At 38.5% G+C, this 24,833-nt stretch overlaps 2 protein-coding genes across 3 annotated transcripts; one reads left to right on the top strand and one right to left on the bottom strand.

The window, feature by feature from the left end:
• The first annotated feature begins 1,707 nt into the window (after nucleotides 1-1,707).
• LOC107594966 (rabenosyn-5) lies at nucleotides 1,708-16,104 on the top strand. Of its 2 annotated transcripts, none has more exons than XM_016285212.1 (12): nucleotides 1,708-1,848; nucleotides 3,077-3,294; nucleotides 5,883-6,014; nucleotides 6,181-6,281; nucleotides 6,760-6,805; nucleotides 6,890-7,051; nucleotides 9,363-9,616; nucleotides 10,173-10,243; nucleotides 10,855-10,941; nucleotides 11,036-11,138; nucleotides 11,256-11,360; nucleotides 14,494-16,104. In XM_016285212.1, the coding sequence occupies exons 2-12, from the start codon at nucleotides 3,132-3,134 to the stop codon at nucleotides 15,475-15,477; spliced, it is 2,208 nt and encodes a 735-aa protein (XP_016140698.1). In that variant the 5' UTR covers nucleotides 1,708-1,848; nucleotides 3,077-3,131; the 3' UTR covers nucleotides 15,478-16,104. The 2 variants fall into 2 exon arrangements, with proteins under 2 accessions (XP_016140698.1, XP_016140697.1); XM_016285211.1 differs by having other exon boundaries at nucleotides 3,038-3,294.
• A 708-nt stretch (nucleotides 16,105-16,812) lies between these two features.
• Nucleotides 16,813-19,558, bottom strand: mrps25 (mitochondrial ribosomal protein S25). Its single transcript, XM_016285213.1, has 4 exons — nucleotides 19,256-19,558; nucleotides 18,807-18,913; nucleotides 18,643-18,730; nucleotides 16,813-17,184 (listed from the first exon to the last, which is right to left on the bottom strand). Exons 1-4 carry the CDS (start codon nucleotides 19,387-19,389, stop codon nucleotides 16,992-16,994), a joined length of 522 nt encoding a protein of 173 aa, XP_016140699.1. The 5' UTR covers nucleotides 19,390-19,558; the 3' UTR covers nucleotides 16,813-16,991.
• Nucleotides 19,559-24,833: the final 5,275 nt, after the last annotated feature.

The raw sequence follows: 24,833 nt of genomic DNA, 5'->3' as shown, positions 1-24,833 counted from the left end.
CTACTGCCATCTCAACACATCTGTGCCAATTCTGTGGCTGTGGAAAGGGACATCGAGTCTCTCCTTGCCTGAGTGCACCCATCTGCCTCATCACCCCACACAGAGAGCCTTACAGAACCCTGTGCAGCTCGTTTCAACAGCCAGCGCTCCTGTGCACAAAGCATAGCAGACTAAGACTTTGGCTTGCTGAAAACACGCTGATGCTCTGTTTTCTTCAAGGCCTTATAGGTGAGCCCTGCATTTGTAACTGCGGTTGTTGCGTGCTGCGCTGTGCTTCACAATGCCGCTCTTCATCATTGAGCCAGAGGACGAGGAAGACCATGAGGATTTTTGTAAATCCTGTTTTGTAAGTGTCTCGGGCACAAACGCTCAATAAAGCTGCTTATTTCTTTTCTTAAAGTTTATTTCTTCAAGGTACAACTATAATATAAAAGCATACATAGGCTACCATTTCTATTTGAGGGTTTTAAAGGGTTAGGCTGGTTGGCTGATCTTAGCTGGTTTAAGCTGGAAGTATGGTTTTAGCTGGGGCAAGTTCAAGCTCAAACCGGTGTGCACCGTTTTGCTACAGTTTCCGGTTTGAACGACATGTTTCCTGGAAACGGTGTGCAACGGGGTTTGAGATGCGTTTTCTCTTGTTTGGTGGGTGTGTCAAACATATCAGCCCAATCAGCAGCAACATGTATGTAAACCACGCGGTATTAAAGAGACAGCTGGCACAATGTAATTAACATCAAAATAAATTCACAAGAGCAAGAATATGGTTTGCACATGTCTATTTACATTAAAGGCAAAATAACTGAAATAATAAGGGCACAAGTATAGATCTGGAACTTCTTTAAGTCTGTCTAAATATAATTTAGTAATTGCAATGTGTATCTTTCCTTAGAAAGGTGTGCTAAATACTGATTAATGTAACATAAAAATACTATACATATTTATATATTTTGCTATTGTATTATGGAGTGACACTTTCATAAACTTTTCTATACTGCTCTGATTATATAATGGTAAATATTACAATATCATAGCACAACAACAGTGATCAGCAATAATGATAAGCCGAATACTCACAATAAAAATAATAAGGTCATAGATCATAACACAGTCTCGGAGGTAAGAAGTGGATTATCCTTCACCTGAAATGTTTGTCTTTTCATCCTGAAATGCGAGGCAAATGTTGGATCACAATAATTAGGAACCACAGTTTCCACAAATCCCTTCATTCGATTGGGATGTTCTCTTTTATTCTGTTCTCTTTTATTTTGCAGTATTAAACACGTATTTATACCGATTTCATCAGGCTCTGAGAATTCTTCACAAAGAACACAAAGAATGGCCTTCTCAGCTGCCATAGCTGCAACTCTTGCGTCAACAGAACAGGGTGTTCAACTCACCACCGTTTCCGTTTAAAAAACGTTTTGCACCGTTTTGTCGGGGCTGAACGCAGCCCTGGTCTCCCAGCCTGGCCAGCTGAAGAAGTGGTTAAAACACCTCTAAAACCAGCCTGCAAAATAGCTCAAAAAGGTTTTTTTTTTCATTAGTTTTGTGCAAATACACTTTTGATTATTTATAACATTTTGTTAATGAAAATGTTCAGAGAGAGAGAAGAAGAAGAAGAAGAAGAAGAAGAAGAAGAAGAAATTCAACAAGACACTCATACGTTAATAGGGGACTTTTATTTTGACACGACGATGTGCTGTGCTCCCGTGACCACGCCTAGCAAACCGAGCCACAAGATCGTCTGATTGATTAGCGCTTTACCGTTCATTTAAAGCGCGTTTATTCTCGATGTTTCTAAGCACTCGCTTTTAAGAGGCTTTTAAGAGCTTGTCGCTGGGGAAAAAGGTAGATAAACGTATTCCTTTCTCATGTCAGTGTGATTTAGGTTAGGCCTGCTGACAAACTAACAGACGGGCAAGCATGTTTACAATAGAGGACAGACTGCACATTTGTTTATTTTGATTGATTCTTTCAGGTTAATTAAAAATAATAATAATAATAATATCTATTTATTATCTAGTATCTATTTTAACACTAACATTGTCCAGCCTCTATAAAATCCAGTGCTTTTGGATAGCATCACTCGTTATGATGTTCACAGGTGCCTAGAACTCGACTTTAAAATGTTCAATTTGTATAAAAATACATATATACATAACTCTTCTATAACATTAAACTATCAGTATTTCTTTTAACACCAGAAGACAATAAATAAACAAACAAACTGCTGATCCAAGCAGAAAACACATATTTGTAATTATAAACAAAGGGGTTAGTAGTAGAACGCATTTCTAGATTTAAGCAGGAGGCCACATATACCTTCAGGGCTTAGCGATGGGACTTATGATTTTTGTTATTACTAACGCTTTACAATAAAGTTTTTTACATAAACATTTGATTAAGTACCATGAATTAGCGAATATCTTTTTTTACACGTTTGTCCATCTTGGTTAATATTAAATTATAAATAATTAATACTCCTGTCCATTGTTAGGTAATGCCTATTTATTACAAGAGTAATAATATAGATCATATGCTACTTTATTGTATTATTAAAAATAAATTGGACCAATGATGATTGCTATATTAATATTCATGCGCATATGATTGACAGATAAACTGTACATTCTTATTTCAGGGTTGTTGGTTATGTTATGATTATTTTAACAAACAGTTTGCTTCGTACATTAAGTTTAACAGCATCAAGTTAAAGAGGGTCAACTTTATAATTCAACTGAACTGTGCAAGTCCATAAAATAATTAATAATCAAGCCTTATCTAAGGGGAAGTGCGTAATTAAGATCTAGACATTCATTGTAACAAAGGATTTAATATGCCGGCAAGTGTGTCTGTTTTTATAAAAGTGTCCCTTTTTATGGAAATACCATAATCTTTTAACATGAATGATATAACAGGATATGTTACGAATATTTAAAATATTCTATCATATAAATGTGTTTATATAAATGTTTTATTTTAAGAAGTCACATGGTTATGTAATATTAATGTATTCTTGCATGTATGATTGTTTGAGTGATGGAGAGGGTCTGGCATGGCCGGTGCTGTCACACAGGTGCCTCATAAACTGAGAAGCATTGGATCCAGCCTCTCACACCCAAATCCACCTTATGGCCTCCATCTACCCGCCCTCATTAGAGGACTCTGCTGAGGTGAAGGAGGGCTTCCTGTGCCCTCTCTGTTTGAAGGACCTCCAGTCGTTCTACCAGCTACAAGGCCACTATGAAGAGGAACACTCCGGTGACAACCGGCACGTTGGTGGTCAGCTGAAAAGTAAGCTGGAATAGTCTTAAGATTGATCTCATTTCTCACAGTCCATTACTCGGGTGAATAAACAAGAATAGAGTCTGCTTTGTCACAGTGCTAAACGTATTACAAGCTGTGTTCCATTCGATCGTAAGTGCCATACGAAGTGGACGTCACAGTTTATTCTCCCATCTTAAGTGAGATTCCAGTCTGAAGGGAGTGTACATGTTCAGTTTACCCACCGGCCATTGTGCACTACCCCAGTACTGCAAGAAGTCTGACTAAAATAAACTCAGTCAAAATTAATTGAAGCTTCTTTTATTGAGTACACTTAGTCCCAGGTGTGAACCTGGTTTTGTATGCATTGTATGCTAAATTTGTATGCAGTTGTTCATGGGTATAAAGTGCACGAGATGTGTCTGTTACCATGCAACTAGTATGGTTAAATTAGATGTAACTGTATATAATAATAATAATAATAACTGTTAAATGCACATGGATGTATTATACGCTAGAAGACTTTTCAGAAGTCTCTTCTGCTCACCGAGGTTGTCTTTATTTGATCCAAAATACAGCAAGAATGATAATATTGAGAAATATTTTTAGAATTCAAAACAACTGTTTTCTGTTTGAATGGATTTTTAAAATGTGATTTATTGTTCATGTGATCAAAGCTGAATTTTCAGCATCATTACTCCAGTCTTCAGTGTCACATGATCCTTCAGAAATCATTCTGATATGCTGATTTGCTGCTTATGCTTATTGGTATTGTTGCAAACAGTTGTGTACAGTTTTTCAGGATTCTTTGATGAATAGAAAGTTCAAACGAATAGCATTTATTTTAGCATAATTATATTATTTTCATAATTTCAAAGAAGTTAAACCTAACATTACTTTTGGAGATTTGTCGTGAAGATCTTTGACCACAAGTGTTGTCAAATGTGTTTAGTAGACAAAAACTACTCGCTCATTTACGCAGGGACACATGATAAACAGGCTTAATGGCGACTGACTGGCTGTTTTATTTCTGCTGTGTAATAGTCTGTTAGATCAGTCCGTATTGAGGAAAACTGTCCAGAGCTTATCATATTTATCTACATACATTTTATTGCGATCTTATCGCCCAGCTCTAGATACAGGATTTTTTAATAAAACACAGGACAAATCGTTTCATATTGTTATCCTCAGTGTTGGGGGTAACACATTACAAGTAACTAGTAAAGTAACGCATTACTTTTTAATTTACAAGAAAATATTTGAGTTACTTTTTCCCCCCCATTTATTTATTGAAAGCTCTCCTTGTCCCTTTGTTGAGAGAAATCGGGAGTAAGATGTTACTTTTGTTCTATGTGAACATGCATTAATTCATCTCACAAAAAAAATCTGATTTAGTTTTCCTCAAAATTAATAAAAACAGTTAAAAGCAACTCAGAATATGACTCAAAGCTGCAATAATTAAATATGTTAAATAATACAAATGTCCTTTATGTATTTAATCCCATTTTATTAACTAATTTGCTGCTGACCTTCAGTGATCCAATTCAACTAAACTAATAAGCAAAAATTGCACAAGATAAACTAACATTTCTTCTTCTTTTATTGCTGAAGAGTGTTGAACTTTCTTCTGTGTTCTACTGTACAGACGTGAATGTACTTTTCCTTCAGGCTTTTGGTGTGAAAGGGCTTTTACGTTTGCCAAAAATAGAACTTTTTATATTAAAAGCAAACAAGCAAGCCCAGCCCAGATTTAAAAAGTAACGCCAATAAAAAGTAACTAAGTAACGTAATTAGTTACTTTTTTAGGAAGTAACGCAATATTGTAATGCATTACTTTTAAAAGTAACTTTCCCCAACACTGGTTATCCTTTCTAAGAATTTCCTTCGTAGTTAAGTCATGCTTATTTGAAAGAAAGTCTATCCACCTTTATTTTAATGTAAGAGTGAGCACTGCCATTTGTAACTTGAATGTGCAAGACTTCCGGTGCCGGTCTCTTCCAGCTATTTTAGCTGAACAAAAACAGTCTGTTAAGTGATATTGCAAACTGGTGTTTGTTATCTTATTATTTTAATGTATTATCTTAATCTTACTCACACAGGTTTGTAGTGCAAATAGTTTTACAGTTTAAAGCTCTTGTTATTCTTCTAGTTACTTACCTCTAGTGGCTAACAAAGCAGAAGTCTTGCATATTTAAAGAAAATAGCTTACTTCGGAGTTGCAAAATAAGGCGGATAGTAGAGTTCTTCAGTTATTTTTCTCCAAGGAAAAAATTGTCATCAATACATAACCAAGGCCTATGTGGTCCCACTGCTGCCAATTTTCCCAATAGTATTTTGACACACTGGGTTGGCATTTGGCAGGAAAAAAAGCCATGGAAGCCAGTATAAACTGGACCAGAGATGGCACCCAACCTAAAAAGCCTGAGGTATAGTAAATAAGAACATGCTATAAGCTTGCTGTTTTATATAGAGACAAAGATTGAGGACCTAAACCAACGCAAAAGGTAATGTATTTAGGCACTGATTCTTCTAGAACCATGTCAGTTTCACACTAGTTTTCTAGTAAGTGGAGGAGCTGACATGTTCAGTTGTTAAGCATTTTCACGTTGGTTTCTCAGGCCTGGTGCAAAAGGCAAAGAAAGCCAAAGACAAGCTGTTAAAGTGGGATGGAGATGAGCGGACAGACAGCAGCTATGAATCATTTTATTATGGAGGAGTGGACCCCTTCATGTGGGAGCCGCAAGAGCTCGGTAAGATTCTTACTACCAAAGACAGATTTAAAAAACAAAATTAAGACAAGCAAGATTTTTTTAATAAAAATATATAAGATGCAAAGTAAGGCAAGCTGGTCCTGTATCATTGGGTGTTAACAAAAGTTGTCATTGTCAGACTGTAATAAGTCTTCTGTTAAAATAGGAGCCACCCACAGTCACTTGGATTTTTTCAAGAAGCAGAGAGCTGCAAGAATTGACCATTATGTGATTGAAGTCAACAAATGCATTATACGACTGGAAAAGGTGATTATTTGTAAAGTATGTGAACACAGACATTAACGCTTTGCCATGCATACTGCAAGTGCATGGATTTGTTGTACAGTACACACTTGATGTCTGTTGTAGTGTTACTGTGGCTGTAACAAACCTCAGTACTCAAAGGAACATTAAGTATTTTTTTTATAAAATATTCAAAATATCATGTTATTATTCAGGATAAGCAAACTTGCTATGTCAGTAGTTGATCTGAAAGACAAAACCGGCTTTTCAGTTTACACCTATGTAAAGCTTGACTTGTGCCAAAGCTTGAAATACAGCAAATACTGTGAAATGTGTTCCAACACATTTTGGAACATGAACTTGCATAGCTAGAAATGTCTGGATTCACATACGTAAGCAGATTTTAACAATCTGATACATTTAGGTAATGGATTAAATGCTGAATAGAACTGTCCATTTGATCAAATTGTTTCACATTGCTACTTGGATTTTCATTTGGCAGCTAACATCCTTTGACAGAACCAACATGGATGCAGCGCAGATAAGATGTATGTGAACAAAATAGCACACGTGCTTGGTACCATTTAAAGAATGACTTAAAATGTGACTACTATGCTACTTTGTTTTCTCAGCACTTGAGAAGTCAGTGGTGTCGTGGGTGAATGATCAGGATGTGCCATTTTGCCCTGATTGTGGGAGCAAATTCAACATCCGCAACCGCCGCCACCATTGCAGACTCTGTGGGTCCATTATGTGCAGAAAGTGCACAGAGTTTATTCCTCTGCCACTGGCATGTGAGTTACACATGTATAAATATGTTAGATGAAATGGAAAGTACTATACATTAAGACTTTCTTCAGTAAATCGTGTGTCCTGCCTTTTTTGACTTGCACAGAATGGATTGCATATGCTTTTTTTCTAGAAAATAGTGAGTTGCCTTTCTGTATACTGCCTGCATTGTCAGATACAGGACAGCATTCTGACTGATTTGGGAGAGTCTATAGTAGTGATGGGAGGTCCAATTGATTTCTGTGAAGCAGTTCTTTTGGGCAGTTTGTTTCACATGTGAGTAAAGTGACATATCTGACGCAGTAACTAATGGTACCTGCAAGGATTTGGAGGGGATGGGGATTTAGTGTTTAGCATATTTGCTCCTTTCGGCTATTATAAGAGTCTCAATTTCCTTTTCCCCCATCAGATAAAACAATCAAGTCATAAACGTATTTCTTAAAGGGGTCATATGATGCTGCTAAAAAGAACATTATTTTGTGTATTTGGTGTAATGAAATGTGTTTATGCGGTTTAAGGTTAAAAAACATTATTTTCCACATACTGTACATTATTGTTTCTCCTCTATGCCCCGCCTTTCTGAAATGCGTCGATTTTTACAAAGCTCATCGGTCGGAAAAGTGAGGTGTGCTGTGATTGGCCAGCTATCCAGTGCGTTGTGATTGGCTGAATATCTCAAGCGTGTGATGGAAATGTTACGCCCCTTGCCATATTGTGATGATGCCCTGTCCAGCCGGAGCGATGATTCAAAAACATTAAAACCCATTATAAACGAGGCACTTGTTGCATCCAGTGGGGACATAATTATGGATTATAATGACTTATACTGTCTTTTTACGTGTTGCGTTGCATCGCGACGCGTAAACATAAAACCATGTCTGCATTTGTGATCAGAGAAATGACAAACAACAAGCCCTACTCTACACTGCCCAAAAACCTAGCTTTAAATATATACAATATAAAAACTCTTTAAATATGAAAACGTACTTACAGTCTGTGAGTCAGAACAGCCGGCATTGTAGTCTACTCTACCAGGATCAGGAAACAGTCCTCCATAAAAATGTGCTGCACACATCTGAATATTTGGGTTGAAGTGTTCTGGAACAGTGTTGTAAATACAACTTAACCACTGATTTCTAGTCGTGTCCATTTTTGGAAGACCAAACAAAGTAGTTTCGCTTTCACAATGAAACCGCGTCACACACGGTGGCCTACAGTGAGCAACGGCCGGCGGGCTGAGTGAGCAGAGGCAGCGGATTCGACGAAGGAGCGTCCGGCGGCAACCACATGTGACGACCCCGGGCTGGATATCGTCCTCTTTTGGAAGGCCAAACAAAGTAGTTTAGCTTTCACAACAAATCACACAGGGCATTCACGACATGGTGGCGGCAACAATACTACAGCGAGAATAAAAGTTACGCCTTCTTTCTTTTCGTGAACATTTGGGTGGCGTTATAATGTAAACATGTGGGGGCATGTTAGAACGAGCCGTTTTAGGTAGGTGTGGCTGACTCTTAACTTTTATAAAGAATATCTCTTTGGATTTGAGACTTTAGTCTTTGCAACTTTACAGATCTTCTGTATGCACCAAGAGCTTCAAACTTCAAAGAGAAAGGAAAAATTTAAATCACATCATATGACCCCTTTAAATGATTTGTTCATACATTAGATTTTGTCCCCTCAGTCAGATTCCAGTACACTAATAGTATCAGCAGCGCACTCATTGGTTCTCAGTATTTCGAACATTACCGAAAGAGACTGTTCTTAGTTCAGTGTACTGTTGCCTCGAGAACTGCTTCTATCCAAATGGTGTTCCTCGAATCAAGAGGGCATGTGACTTGACTGCAGTAGTTTGATGTTTATATTTTCAGGGTTTCTGCGGGTCTTAAAATGCCTTAAATGTAGGGTAGGCAATTTCAGAGAGGCTAGCAATAGAAAGCTAGCTTTGAAAACATAAGATCCCACCCTCACTGCAAATCACTCTCCAAAGCCACACCTCCTCCAAAACACTCAAATGCACACAGGCAGACTAAGGCTAAGCAGCGACACAATGAGACACGGCGTTGGTGGATTACCTGGATTACCCGGCGCTGTCAGATTACCTCGTGTCTCATTCACCCGTAAGAAAACATTACAGTACAAAGTGCATAATATTACAGTAACGCCGTCCATTCTCGCTCGGTCTGCAGTAGCATAATGTAGTAGTATTTTTTTTTATTTATTTTTTTTGGTATTGAATGAAGTAGAGTTAACTACTTGTTGATCATCTTGATCAGGTAGGTTATATTTTCAGGACGTACTGTAATGTGCTTTCAGATAAATTAACCAGTGGAACAAGGGAGGCCCTGTGGGCTCCTGGCCAGAGTGGGTCTCCTGGATCTGCAGGCCCAGTGATGCAGCAGACTTCTCGCCGCGGCTCCATCAACAGCATCTCGTCTGTCACCTCTGTGTTGGAGGAGAAAGACGAGGACCGTGTACGTTGTTGCCATCACTGCATGGATGCACTTCTCCGACATCAGCACAAACTGGAGGAAAAAGACCACGTGCCTGATATCGTCAAACTCTATGAGGTACAATCGTGTTTAATATAATTTAATTCGATTTTTTTTTTTTATCCCAGAGTAAACATAAATGTGTAAATGACATTTAATCCCAACTGTGTTCATTAGAAGTGAATGTTTTGGAGACCACTTCTTGATGTTCTCAATGGAAATAAGACATGGCTCTCTTTTTGCCATCACTCAAAGAGAGAAAGCGAAAGAGATGACCAGTTAGAACTGACATGCTACATGCGCTTAATGGTATTCTTTCTACTTTTTTCTCGTCAAAATGAGTTTGGATGGCATTATTAAAATGACAGTAGACAGAGCTCCCCTATCACTGTCCACGTTTTGATTTTAACAAATCGTTTGAGCAAATGCAGAGATGTGTAGATTTAGACATTGTTTAATTGTGTAATTAAACATTGAATGACTAGTAATGTCTCATGCAGCCAGTTTAATATAACAAATGCTTGATGATTGGACCCTGATGATTGCCGCTTGCAGCTAGGTATTTTTGTAATGGTAGCTCTTAATATACACAGCATAGTCTTTAGTCATAGTATTGATTGTTTTTGCTTTGCAGAGGTTAAGGACATGTATGGAGAAAGTTGAAGCTAAGGCTCCAGAGTACACACGCATGGCAGAGTCTCTCAAGTAAGCCCTACAAATGCAAAAGCACCACAAATGTACATTTGTTGACTTCTTTAATGATATTAGAATATCATTAAAGAAGTCAACAAATGTACATTTGTGACCCTGGAGCACAAAAGCAGTCTTAAGTCGCTCGGGTATATTTGTAGCAATAGCCAAAAATACATTGTATGGGTCAAAATTGTGATTTTTTTTTTTATGCCAAAAATCATTAGGATATTAAGTAAAGATCATGTTCCATGAAGATACTTTGTAAATTTCCTACTGTAAATATATCAAAATTACATTTTTGATTAGTAATCTGCATTGCTAAGAACTTTATTTGGACAACTTTAAAGGCGATTTTCTCAATATTTAGATTTTTTTTGCACCCTCAGATTCCAGACTTTCAAATAGTTGTATCTCAGCCAAATATTGTCCTATCCTAACAAACTACACATCAATGGAAAGCTTATTTATTCAGCTTGCATATGATGTATAAATCTCAATTTCGAAAAATGGACCCTTGTGACTGGTTTTGTGGTCCAGGGTCACATTTGTGGTGCTTTTGCATACATGCCTAATGCCACATCCCAAACATTGTCAGATTCCAAAGTTTTCTCTGTATTGTGTAGTGCTGGGGAGACGACCTGTAATCTAGAGAATGCTGCTGCACTGAGGATGGAGATACAGAAATACTATGAGCTCATTGATGTTCTGAGGTAGGCAACAGACTAAAGACACATACTGTGATGTGACGGACCTATCTAAATCCAGATTCACAGAATGCATTTCTGTGGGGGGTTTTGGCACTAGTAAGAAGATCCTCGCACTCGGACTGAAAGATGAGGTCCAGCCTCACCCGAAAGCCCTGCAGCTGCAAAGGATGGTGCGCTACACAGCTACACTTTTTATACAGGTGAAATGTTTATTGACATATTTTTCAACAGGTTTGAAAAAACAGGTTTACAAACTTGTGGGTAAAACTATATAAATGTGGAAGCTCAATTGTCTGTTCAACACTTAACACCTGCAGGAGAAACTGTTGGGACTGACGTCGCTCCCCACCAAGGAGAAGTATGAGGAGCTTAAAGAGAAGAGAAGAGAGGAGCAGGAGAAAAGGGCACAGCAGGAGAGACAGGTGAATAAACGGCAATGTGATCGCATTCTGTTTCTCACATTTTGCTAATATTTCTTTATTAGATGAAACCTTAAATGAATCAGTGGTGATTTTAATGACTTAATTCAAAAACATTTTGAGCTTAAATTGTGTCACATATTACACACATGAATATTCTTCCTTGTTTCTCAGTTTTAGGGCTTTAATTTCCTTAAACCAAATTTCCTAGGAAGCTTTTTACAACAGTTCTCTGATGTGCATCTGCTGAAAAGGTTATGTTTTCTGAGCGCACTTCTTTTATTGTGGGCTGTACTATCAATTATGTGAGGGGTTTACCATATATTATATATCTATGTTTAACAGATCCTGTTTGATCTAAATCTATTACAATCTGAGAGAACATGATCTGACTAAATGGAGGGTTGGTTTATATTGTAAAAAAATAATAATCAGGAAAGACCTAGAAGGCTGTAGAATTATGAGCCAGCAGTAGCTTATAGACTGGATGACATCCAGCCATATACATCCTTGCAATATGTATTATGCCTCATACTGTAAGTATGCCCTATGATGCTTCATGCAAATTATGGGAGTAACGAGATATTCTTGCATGCATTCCAGTGAATTATTCATTGAATATATCGTAGATTAAATCGGGAGAGCAGACCACAAATGCACAGTACATGTTGTCTTTTTTCATATTGTTACAGTGAAAAGGACAAAGGAAAAATGAAAATAATCGGGAGGAAATTACTTTAATGCACACAAATATCCACATAATTGCTCAGTTTTGGTGTTAGGTTCAGGGTTCTTACACCTTTTCCAAAGTAAAATTCAAGCACTTTCAAGGTGCATTTAAGATTTTCCAGCACTTTACAACTGTGGTAAATTACATGTTTACATAGCCTACATACTTGAGTTCTTCACTTTAAATCAGATGTTATTGTGCTATTAAAAAAACACCTATCTGAATTGCATATAACATTGCAGTTTATACCAACATACAGTTTATAAATGATAACATTTTAAAAAATTTAAGAATTCACAGGGTATCTGCAGTATTTTAAAATAAAATGTAAGGTTTTTTTTTTAAGACCTGCACAAATAAAATTAATACTGTATGTCAGGGTAGGGCAATATCTATGGTAACATATTAAAGGGCTCATATGATGCTGCTAAAAAGAACATTATTTTGTGTATTTGGTGTAATAATGTGTTTATGCGGTTTAAGGTTCAAAAAACACATTATTTTCCACATACTGTACATTATTGTTTCTCCTCTATTCCCCGCCTTTCTGAAATGCATCGATTTTTACAAAGCTCATCGGTCTGAAAAGCGAGGTGTGCTGTGATTGGCCAGCTATCCAGTGTGTTGTGATTGGCCGAATACCTCAAGCGTGTGACGGAAATGTTACGCCCCTTACCATATTGTGATGATGCCCTGTCCAGCCGGAGCGACGAGACAAAAACATGAAAACCCATTATAAACGAGGCATTTGTTGCATCCAGTGGGGACATAATTATGGATTATACGGCGGGCTCGAGTGAGCGGAGGCTGGACTCCGCTTCGTCCACGGTGAAAGCCGTTCCGGTGATCCACAGCGCAAAGTTGATGTATTTCCTCAGCAACCAGCACGGATCAGCTCCAGGCATGACAAAGCGGATATCGTCCTCTTTTGGAAGACCAAACAAAGTAGTTTCGCTTTCACAACGAATCACACAGCGTCTTCACGACATGGCGGCGGCGGCAACAACAATACTACAGCGAGAATAAAAGTTACGCCGCCTTTCTTTGCGTGAACATTTGGGCGGCGTTATGCAAATCTTCCCACATTGTGACGTAGACATGTGGGGGCGTGTTAGAACGAGCCGTTTTAGGTAGGCGTGGTTGACTCAACTTTTATAAAGAATATCTCTTTGGATTTGAGACTTTAGTCTTTGCAACTTTACAGATCTTGTTTATGCACCAAGAGCTTGTAGCACTCCAAAGAGAAAGGAAATCTTGAAATCGCATCATATGACCCCTTTAAGTTAATGGTGTTTGTGGTCACAGTTTAATTCGCGGATCCTCAGATATGACTGACTGACCAATATTGACTAGCCTACAACTTGGATAAGATTCCTAAAAGTTTCACACCTACAGCACACAGTACAGACATTGATGCACAAACTATGCACAAAATATGTTCTACATGTCTACAGTATAAAGAATGAATCAACTAGTCTTATAAACTCCTTGATTTTGCTTAAGCAACTTTAAATATAATATGCATGCACAATAAACTATTGTAAAATTTATTTACATCACTCGACAAAGATTTTTGCAGGTTTTAATAAAATGTAAATGAATAACCGTCATAATCATATTTCCAGTACGCGCCTCAGGCTTGCACAGTCAACTCACTCATCAGAATATTCGGTAATCCTCGGCAAACTTCGACAGTTGGTTAAACCGGCTCATTCGGTTCTTTTCGAGTTGGACGTGCTACTTCGGCTGTGCGTCCTGCGTCATCAACCCGGAACTAAAGTTCGATTCAGTTCGATTTGTGAACCGGCTCGACCGGTTACTTCCTGAGAACCGGCTCAAAATAACGATTCGTTCAAGAACCTAACATCACTACGGCAGATCACACGCGCACTCGAGCGGAGCCACGGGCTTTTTTTATTTAAAAAATGAACTATTCAGTAAGAAAGCCCATTATTATGAAACCGATGCAACTATACTTTCAAGCACTTTATCCAAAGTCCAAGCATTTTTCAAACCTTGAAAACATTAAAATTCCAACATTTTCAAGGAATTCATGCACCCGTACGAACCCTCGAGGTTCCTGTGAGATGATCCAATGAACATTAACTAATCGCACCTGATCACCTGCGCACGTGCGCAGAACTTGCTCAGCTTAAACAAACCTGTCATTGAATTTGATTAATCAAATCAGTGCATTTATTTTTTAAGAATCAGATCAGTGAACCAGTGAGTCTGACTGATTAATCTGTAGTCTAGATATGAATTTCTAAATAAATAAATCATGTTTTCATTCTTGCATCAGCCCATCTAATCCAGAAATCCAGTCTTATTTTTTTTTGTATAAGTGTTTTTGTGCAATTCATTATCTTGCATATTGTAACACTTTACTTTTCTTACGCAACTTAGGCAGGCCTGGAGGCACAAAAACGCCTATTGGACAGTGAAAATGACCTTGGTGCACACGAGAATGTTCCAGGTCCACGCATGATGAAAGCCGGAGGCTGGCTGCCACAATCAGACACTCTGCAGACTCGCTCTGAGCTGGACAACCCTCTCCTGCAACAGATCAAAAACATAGAGTCGTTCTTACGGCAGGCGCGCTCCGCAAACCGCACTGATGAAGTGGCCATGCTGGAGGAGAACCTGCGGCAGCTGCAGGATGAGTTTGACACTCAGCAGACCAGTCGAGCCATCCAGCTTTCACAGAGGTTAGCTGAGGAGACCGACCTGCAGCAGAGACAGATCGAACATCTGCAGCAGAGAGAGCTCGAGTACAGAAACCAATCAAAACACTCCTCCTTGGATTTCAGAGACCAAGAAGATGTTCAGAAAAGAGAAGAGGAGGGAGAACATTTGATTGGGAGCCCTGGGTCTTCACAGTCTTTGTCACGTCTATTAGGAAACTCTCCTCCCTTAGAGAGGCAAAGAGATAAACACACACCAACTCCACCCACCAGAAACTCCTTTGACGAGGAGCATTTCTCTCCTGCTGAGGAAGAACTGACAAACTCTCAGACAGCCAATGGAAAGAAAGAGCACAACCCATTTGAGGAAGAAAACGATGAAATGGAAGATCCAGGTACAGCTAAAGTGAAGTCAGCTAGAAATCCTTTTGAAGATGACGATTATGAAGATAGAGGTAACCCTTTTAAAGAGGTTTCCGATGAGATTCCAGCTGCCTCAACCAATCCATTTGATGAAGAGGATGATGAGGATGGCTCAGCAGCTGATGACATGATTGAGGAAGAGCTACTTCTACAACAGATCGATAACATCCGGGCATATATCTTTGACGCCAAGCTAAGCGGACGCTCTGATGAAGTGGAGCTTTTGTCTGAGAACCTAAAGGAGCTGCAAAAAACACTACAAGAGCAGAAAAGAAAAAAATAGTGGCCGTCACGAACTTAGTTTTTGTAATTGGTGAGGCTTGTTTTCAGTTACAGATAACAGTGTAAGCTACTGATGCACTAGACAAAAATCTAAAACAAATTCGAAGTTTCTGTGCAAGAACGCATAGTAGAAGGAACAGACAATTCTTGATCAGAACAACTTGATTTCTGGAAAAGTTTGTAATTTAATAAATAAATTAAAAAACAGTAAGTCTTAGCTTTGGGTAATACTCAAGTATTTTATGTGAACAAAATCTTTGTAGTCTCAAGTCATATAAATAGGTATCTGGTTAAGATTTTCTGTTCAGCAAAGTCAGTATTTCATGCACACTGCTGCTTTGATTCAGAATACATTTTGCTTTAGAATTTTAAGAAAATCTAAGTTTATGTATCGAAGTCTAGCATGAACGCACACCTGCAGCTTTGAACTTTTTTATTATTATTATATTGATCTAATGGCTAACCAGCGCTTCACTAAATAGAAACTGATTTCTTTATTTCTATCCTTGAAACATCAAAGGAATATTTCACTCAAACATGAAAATCATTTCACGTTACTCGTCGTTCCAAACCATTGTAGTTTTTTTTTTGGAACACAAAGTGGGTTTCAACTGTTTTTGTGCATACAGTTGAAGTTGATGCTGTCAAAAACAAAAATCTCTCTCAATTATTAATTTTGGGGTGAATCTGTTTAATATCACAGCTTTGCCTAATCAATCAATGTCAAATGTCTGTAATTTAGTCTGTATATATTGTTTTATACCATTAGTAGTACTCATTTATGTTGCACTTAAATGATTGAGCAATTATACAAATACATCCAATGCTAGGAAACCAGTGTTGAAGTAACAAACTTATGCATATGGTCATCATAATTGCCTGCTGCTCCTCTAAATAGCTGTCCAGAAACTGTACCATTTGTGTTAAATCTCAATTTTGCTTGCATATTTCATTAATGCTTCATTTATATGTGCCCACCTCAAAAAGACATGAAACACAACTGATGAGTTCTGTCTTGTATTAATGCGAGGCTTTTCGTGGACACGGTGAGAACAGACAGCAACACTGTGGCTGAATGTAATGCTTTTTGTAATTGTATTTATGTTTTTGTCATCAGAGAACCATATTGTGACTAACAACCTATCCATTAACGTTTGGATAATGTTGTGTGTTTACACTGAGCAATATCAGGTATCATAAATGTTACACTAATAATTAATCAAATTCTGTGATTGTGTTTCATTCGCTGAATGAAAATGTGAGAATTTTCTTTAGGCATTAGTTTTGTAGGTATTCACTCAAGAATAAATCGCAATTCTTTTTTTATTTGTTTTTATTAATTGAATTATGTATTTTTTGCAGGTTTATAAAACAAGTCTGCTTTCCATAGTCAGTCTAAGTGAAAGTCACAAACATCAAATCATGTTCATCTCACCCACCAAAAAAAGTTTAAGGACTTTTACGATTTTTTTTTTTAAGCGTCCAATGCGTTTTCACATTCGTCTCAAACAGTATCTACTCATCAGAGGCTGCAGCCAGTTTGGCCCTGTATTTGCCAGTCATCTCTTTGGGAAGTGGGACAAAACCAGGATGAGGAACTTGACCCTCCACTTCACTGATACACTCCCGCAGGAAATATTTCTTGGGCCCAAAGTTAGCAGGGTTAGACAACTCCATTTTAGCCAGAGCCTCAGCTTCAAGAACTTTACTGTGGGCAGAAAGATACATAAGAGGGTAAGCAGAGTACAGACACAAGGGACACGCGTTCAAATGGTAATACTGGCATTAGCACTGGTTGGTGCTAAAAGCTTTCATGCACATTACAATGATTTCTGTTAGAACTGCAGATTTGCTCTCTACACATTTTACAGTGTAAACTTACGCTTCGGCTAGTACCTGATCGACATGTGCACTGGCCAACTATCGATAGGAAGATATAGGTGGGGAAGTCGTGGCCTAATGGTTAGAGAGTGGGACTCGTAACCCAAAGGTTGCAGGTTTGAGTCTCGTACTTTGGATGGGTTAAATGCAGAGCACTAATTCCAAGTACGTGTTCCATGTCACATCACTTAGAGTCTATACAGTCTAGCCAATGAGATTAGATTACTGGATCAATTTATTTGAAAATTAAAAAGGATATTTCCCAAAAAAGTTAAACACCCAGCTAGCACTTAAATGGCAAAATGCAGCTGTTTCAGATAACTTACTATTTAACTTATCGCTATAACACTTAAATTAGGTTTTTAATTCTTTTTTACTGAGCTCCGTCACTGTGAAGCAACAAATACAGATTTTTAATCAAAGTAATATATTTCTTATTTTTTTATTATGTGTCTTTAATTATAGCTGCACAGCAGTCTTCCTAGGACAAACACACACATTTAGAGCGATTATAAAAAACTGTTTGGTTAGCATGGTCTGTGGCAGACGACTTTGTGTCAGGGCAACAATTTATTAAAGTACCAAGTTAATGACAAACTGTAGACTATTTTGTATTTTTTGCTCCATTTTTGTGCATCTCTACAGTGTTTTTTCCTGAATTAATGAATTTGCATTATAGAATGAATCGGGTGAGTCAATGATTCACCGACCCATTCATAAGCTTCTTAGGGCTTGTCCAAATACCCACATTTTTCACTTGACCGCTTGTCCACTACCCAGTGGGCAATTGACGTCGAAAATCAGGTAAAACATGCAAATCAAACTGATGTCAAAAACTTAACATGACGTTGATTTGCAAACTGAACCTCAAACATATTGACCTACATATAAATTAAACCAATTTCAGTGTGGGATTAGCTTCCCATTTTCACCCAATTACCTCTAGAAGAAATTGCCGTCCAAACTGAATTTAAAATGATGTTACAGCATCTTGATGTCAAGTTGATATAGGAAGTTGATCCCACACTGAAATTGACTATGTAGTAGGGCTGTCGCAGTGAAGAAATTTCCCTTGCAATTTTGAGTGCCACAATATGCGATACTTAACTAAATTGATTTTTTTACTTTTAAATCACTAATGATATAGTAGCCCTAGAGAATGGCACTAGCAACGCCAAGGTCGTGGCTTGGATTCCTGGGAATGTGTGAGCTGAATAAATCTGGAACACAATACGTTGCTTTGGATAAAAGCGGCTGCCAAATGCATAAATTTAAATGTACTTACTCTGACTTGCCAAGGATCATCTTCACATGGTTTGTAATTTCTTTGTGGTCTTTTCCTTCTACATCCACCAACACTTGCTCTCCTTCATCTAAACACAGCATTAAAATGAGACGATACCACAGTGAGGGAAAACAATATTGAAAATAAAGAAACAAATGACTTACCGAGGTAAAATCGGAGAAAGGGTGAGGGTGTCATGTTTTTGAACATCATTATTTGAACCCAGGGATTTTTGTACTGGATTTGAGGAATATTGAAGAACACAAACTTCCTGTCAAACAATATTATACATTAACATCATGCTTCTCAAACACAGCTGACTCTGTATTTATAGACAATTCTTATGTTTTTTTTCTCCTACAAACTTCTTGATTTCATGTAGTTAATGTTCTTCTATTCACATTTGATCTGATTCTAACTAATCGAATTTATTGCAGATATTAAAATGCCTTTCAGCTTTAAAACACAAACAGTATTTGTGTGGCGTGACGACATGTTGACAGTGAAAATCCTTAACACTCTTTCAATAAAAAAAAACATTAAAAACCAAACTCTGCTTGCAGGCATGGCAAATAAAGTCAGCTATTGATGATCGTGATATTGTTTTTCTGACCTTGCTCCTTCACTCAGATCTCCATCTGTGTTATAATTGACAGTCATAATCTTCACATATTTGTTAAACACGACTTCTCCTTTCTGCAGATACTCCAGTGTCCTCCGTATAGGGAATCTTCCCTTCATCGGCATGATTAAACTATAAATGTTGTGCAAATTATGTCATTAAATGATCCACGGACGTGATCCCAACACTTCGGCTCATGCTGCTCCTGCTTCGCGTTCATTGACAACGCCTGCTCAATCCCAACAGACCGTCTAGCGCCAACTAGAGGACTGGAGAAGAACACCAGCATAGTAGAAGCACATGTGGAGGGACTAACAGATTCAATCAAATGAATTTATATACAATGCAATTATTAAATACGTAATGATTTAAATTACAATAAAAAAGTAAGCATAAATAGGGCGTGAAATACTTTATTTCGTCATGTTAAATAAAATAAACACATAAAACGCCTTAAAATACTAAGGAGAAAATCTTAAAGAGAAAAGAGTGAAATTGCACATCCACACCGAGAGCCATTTTCAGATTTCTCCAAAAATGTTTGACTGGGTTCATGATTCTCATACAGCGAAAACGTATTTGCTAATCCTAAAAAAAAATTATATGGTACGATTACGATACAATTCGATTCAGGAGTATCGATATTATGATTTTATGTACCTATTTTACACAAACAGTTTGTATTGACACACAGATGCAATATGAACATTTATCTTAAATTTGCACATTCTGTTCCCCAACTGAGACATTCACACAAAAAAAACGTTATGTATGTATTTATTCATTTAATCCCATAGAAAAATAAATAATTGGGAAAATGAGATAATGAGATCAGTAATTTGATGATAGCTCATGACATTATAATAGTCAAGAATGACTTTCAGGCTTCTGTGCTAAAAATGTGCAATGTGTAAAATATAGTGTAAATCTATAATTAGGAAACAACAGAATTGAGGTACTCCAGTTGTAGAAAAAATACATTAATGTAGAAAAACTGCAGAAACATTGCAGTCTGAGGCACAGGGCTCAGTTCTAAGAATCTTTTCTTCAGATAACCAAATTTCAAGCAATAGCAGAAAATAAATACAATAGAACAAATACACAAATAAGCACTGCTTTTTAGGTTTTGCAGGTAGGCTAGGTCTAAAACAAGGGTGCCCAAACTCGGTCCTGGAGGGTCGTCCTGCAGAGTTTAGCTCCAACTTGCCTCAACACACCTGCCTGGAAGTTTCTAGTATGCCTAGTAAGAGCTTGATTAGCTGGTTCAGGTGTGTTTAATTGGGGTTGGATCTAAACTCTGCAGGACACCGGCCCTCTAGGACCGAGTTTGGGCACCCCTGGTCTAAAAGAAGTTGTCAGGTACAGAAATGTAATAATCAAATGCAAAATAACACTGCGTAGTCTTCACTGTATAAATTAAATATAGATCAACCCTTAAAGTTAGAAAATGTATTCAGTCAAGAGCATTGAGAGATTATTTCTTTGACAGCAGCAGGTTTATTATTAGTCTGCTGTCACTTTAAGACCAAATTCACGGATCCAATATACTGATACACATGCATTTTCTTTCTCAACTGTTAAAGGGGTCATATGATGCGATTTCAATTTTTCCTTTCTCTTTGAAGTGTTACAAGCTCTTGGTGCATAAAGAAGATCTGTAAAGTTGCAAAGACTAAAGTCTCAAATCCAAAGAGATATTCTTTATAAAAGTTAAGAGTCAGCCACGCCTACCTAAAACGCCTCGTTCTAACACGCCCCCACATACCTACGTCACTATGTGGGAAGATTTGCATAACGCCGCCCAAATGTTCACGCAAAGAAAGAAGGAGTAACTTTTATTCTCGCTGTAGTATTGTTGCCGCTGCCGCCATGTTGTGGAGATGCTGTGTGTTTTGTTGTGAAAGCGAAACTACTTTGTTTGGTCTTCCAAAAGAGGACGATATCCGCTTCGTCATGCCTGGAGCTGATCCGTGCTGGTCGCTGAGGGAATACATCAACTTTGCGCTGTGGATCACCGGATCGGCTTTCACCGTGGACGAAGCGGAGTCCAGCCCGGGGTCGTCACATGTGGTTGCTGCTCCTTCGTCGGATCCGCCGTTCTCAACCCCGCCGCCTCTGCTCTCAGTAATTATGTCCCCACTGGATGCAACAAATGTCTCGTTTGTAATGGGCTTTCATGTTTTTGTCTCGTCGCTTACAGGGGCGTAACGTTTCCGTCTCACGCTTGAGGTATTCGTCCAATCACAACGCACTGGATAGCTGGCAAATCACAGCACACCTCACTTTTCAGACCGATGAGCTTTGTAAAAATCTACGCGTTTCAGAAAGGCAGGACATATAGGAGAAACAATAATGTACAGTATGTGGAAAATAATGTTTTTTTTTTTACTTTAAACCACATAAAGACATTTCATTACACCAAATACACAAAATAATGTTCTTTTTAGCAGCATCATATGACCCCTTTAAGACATACATACTGGTCCTGTAGAGTTTGGCTCCATGGCGCCTACCTGTATATTTCTAGTAATCTTGAATACCTTGAATAGCTGGTTCTGGTGTATTTAATTTGGGGTGTCCAGCCCTGTTTCTGGACAGTTTAGCTAAACTCAACTGAATTTGCCACAGGTGGACTCCAATCAAACTGCAAATACATCTCAAAGATGATCCAGATAAATGGGAAATACCTGAGATAAACTGAAAGTGTAGTCTCTGATCTATGGCCTCATCCTAAATTGCATACTCTCTTGAGTAGGTACTTATCTTGAACAAGTAATTACTTCATGACCGTTAAAAGGGTGTTCTGTGTATGTGTGTAGCATGAACATAATCTGGATGTACTACATTCGCCATGTTGCTATTGTCACGTTAGCTACTAGCAGGGCCGTCGCTAGTGGGGTGAAAGGTGGTGAAGATTATAGGGGCCCACGATCTCAACCGACTGGCTGAGACCAGCCTAAAAAGACGCTCAGGACAGTTGACGGGCCACTGCTGCGCATGGTCACGAAAGCTTATCATTTGCACTTGTTTTTAAACTCTTTTGAATGTTTAAATTGGCAAGGCTTAAAGCATTCAGCACACGACACGGAAAAACTCAACTGAGTACTCGCGCGCCGTGTTCGGTGCGCACGCGGAGAGCCGCGTCTCGTGGACAGCAACACCGAACTGATCTCTCCTTCGCGTCCTCCAGCACCTGAACGAACAAATACAAATTATAAATTGCGATTAAATACATCGCAATTTAAACATGCAAACAGAAAAAGATGTGAAAGAGCCCAATTCTTTCCCCTCTCCCCCACACCTGCAATTCAGATCAGCGAAGACGAGGTGCGCCAGGTCTTCCGGAAGCAGAAAAGGAAAAAAGCACCAGGCCCAGATTGTGTTACACCAGCCTGTCTGAAATCCTGTGCTGACCAGCTGGCCCCCATCTTCACACAGATCTTCAACAGATCACTGGAGCTGTGCGAAGTCCCTTCATGCTTCAAACGCTCCACAATCATCCCCGTCCCAAAGAAACCCCAAATTACTGGACTTAATGACTACAGACCTGTGGCTCTAACGTCTGTGGTCATGAAGTCTTTTGAAAAACTGGTGCTGGCCCACCTGAAGGACATCACTGGACCCTTGCTGGATCCTCTTCAGTTTGCCAACAGAGCAAACAGGTCTGTGGACGATGCAGTCAACATGGGACTGCATTATGTTCTGCAACATCTAGACAGACCAGGGACTTATGTGAGGATCCTGTTCGTGGACTTCAGCTCGGCCTTTAACACTATCATCCCAAACCTCCTCCTGCCCAAACTAACTCAGCTCTCCGTGCCCACCTCCGTCTGTCAGTGGATCAACAGCTTCCTGACAGACAGACAGCAGCTAGTGAGGCTGGGAAAATACACATCCAGCAACCGTATAATCAGCACTGGATCTCCTCAGGGTTGTGCTCTCTCTTCACTGATTCCTCGTATTTGTAAACATACCTGGCAATAAAGCTCATTCTGATTCTGATTCTGATTCAGCACCCGCGCGCGGTGTTCTGTGCGCACAGGACGCACGCAGAGAGACACGTCTCAAAGCGCTTGAACACCGAGTTTGCCTCTTCTTGCTCTTGTACCGACAAATGCATACAAAATTATGTCAAAATACTTGTCTTGGAGAGTATCCTTGAAAAAACTGTCAATTATGTCTAAAGTTAAAGTAAACAGTGGAGAAAGAAATCGGATGTGTATTATTATAATGGATGCATTGTCTCTTAAAGGGGTCATATGATGCTGCACAAATAAAATTAATACTGTATGTCAGGGTAGGGCAATATCTTTGGTAACATATTAAAGGGGTCATATGATGTTGCTAAAAAGAACATTATTGTGTGTATTTGGTGTAATGAAATGTGTTTATGCGGTTTAAGGTTAAAAAAACCTTTAAAAATACATTATTTTCCACATACTGTACATTATTGTTTCTCCTCTATGCCCCGCCTTTCTGAAACGTGTTGATTTTTACAAAGCTCATCGGTCTGAAAAGCGAGGTGTGCTGTGATTGGCCAGCTATCCAGTGCGTTGTGATTGGCCGAATACCTCAAGCATGTGACGGAAATGTTACGCCCCTTACCATATTGTGATGCCCTGTCCGGCCAGAGCAACGAGACAAAAACATGAAAACCCATTATAAACGAGGCATTCGTTGCATCCAGTGGGGACATAATTATGGATTATAATGATTTATACTGGAGGCCGGTGAGCTTGAGAACGGCACGACCGGCCGATTCGACGAAGGAGCGTCCGGTGGGCTTGCGGCAACCACATGTGACGACCACAGGCTGAACTCCGCTTCGTCCACGGTGAAAGCAGATCCGGCGATCCACAGTGCGAAGTTGATGTATTTACTCAGCGACCAGCACAGTAATGTCTTTACTGTATTTTATTTACAGTATTACCGTATTTTCATTTACAGTATCAGTACTGTAATTGCATTTACAGTACAATATGTCTTTACTGTATTTTATTTACTGTATTATTAACGTATTTTCATTTACAGTATCAGTACTGTAGAGTTTATTTTCATTTAGTTATAGATATTTACCTGTAAAAAATCCAATTGTGGTACTGCACTGTAAACCATGATTTTTACCATACCCAGCCCCCCCCCCACCCCACAATAACTCATGAGCTTTAGTTCTGATAATATGATTTTTAATTGTTGAACATTTTCTTTTTAAAAGTACAAATTACAAATCCTGACCTCTCAGATGCACTATAGCTTAAAAAAAGGGTATCACCACAGTCTTTGTATGAGACTTTGTATCATGGAAAAACATACACATACTGAAAAGCAAAAATTGGCAAGTACACTACCAGTCAAAAGTTTTTGAACAGTAAGATTTTTAATGTTTTTAAAGTCTCTTCTGCTCACCAAGCCTGCATTTATTTGATCCAAAATACAGCAAAAGCAGTAATATTGTGATATTTTACTACTTAAAATAACTATTTGAATATATGATAAAATGTAATTTATTCCTGTTATCAAAGCTGAATTTTCAGCATCATCACTCCAGTCTTCAGTGTCACATGATCCT

The sequence above is a fragment of the Sinocyclocheilus grahami genome, unplaced genomic scaffold (genome assembly GCF_001515645.1).
Source record: "Sinocyclocheilus grahami isolate Dianchi unplaced genomic scaffold, SAMN03320097.WGS_v1.1 scaffold194.1, whole genome shotgun sequence".
In the NCBI taxonomy this organism is placed as follows: Eukaryota; Metazoa; Chordata; class Actinopteri; order Cypriniformes; family Cyprinidae; genus Sinocyclocheilus; species Sinocyclocheilus grahami.
The sequence above is the reverse complement of the archived record's forward strand: the minus strand, read 5'-3'. Positions and strand labels throughout refer to the sequence as shown.

Bases quoted from the DNA above. Each gene is read 5' to 3' on its own strand.
- LOC107594966 (XM_016285212.1), top strand. From the start codon at position 3,132: ATGGCCTCCATCTACCCGCCCTCATTAGAGGACTCTGCTGAGGTGAAG. The intron at 6,806-6,889 runs GTATGTGAACAA...TTGTTTTCTCAG, and splicing joins GGATGCAGCGCAGATAAGAT to CACTTGAGAAGTCAGTGGTG. The intron at 11,139-11,255 runs GTGAAATGTTTA...TAACACCTGCAG, and splicing joins CAGCTACACTTTTTATACAG to GAGAAACTGTTGGGACTGAC.
- mrps25 (XM_016285213.1), bottom strand. From the start codon at position 19,389: ATGCCGATGAAGGGAAGATTCCCTATACGGAGGACACTGGAGTATCTG. The intron at 18,914-19,255 runs GTCAGAAAAACA...ATTGTTTGACAG, and splicing joins GATCTGAGTGAAGGAGCAAG to GAAGTTTGTGTTCTTCAATA. The intron at 18,731-18,806 runs GTAAGTCATTTG...TGCTGTGTTTAG, and splicing joins CTTTCTCCGATTTTACCTCG to ATGAAGGAGAGCAAGTGTTG.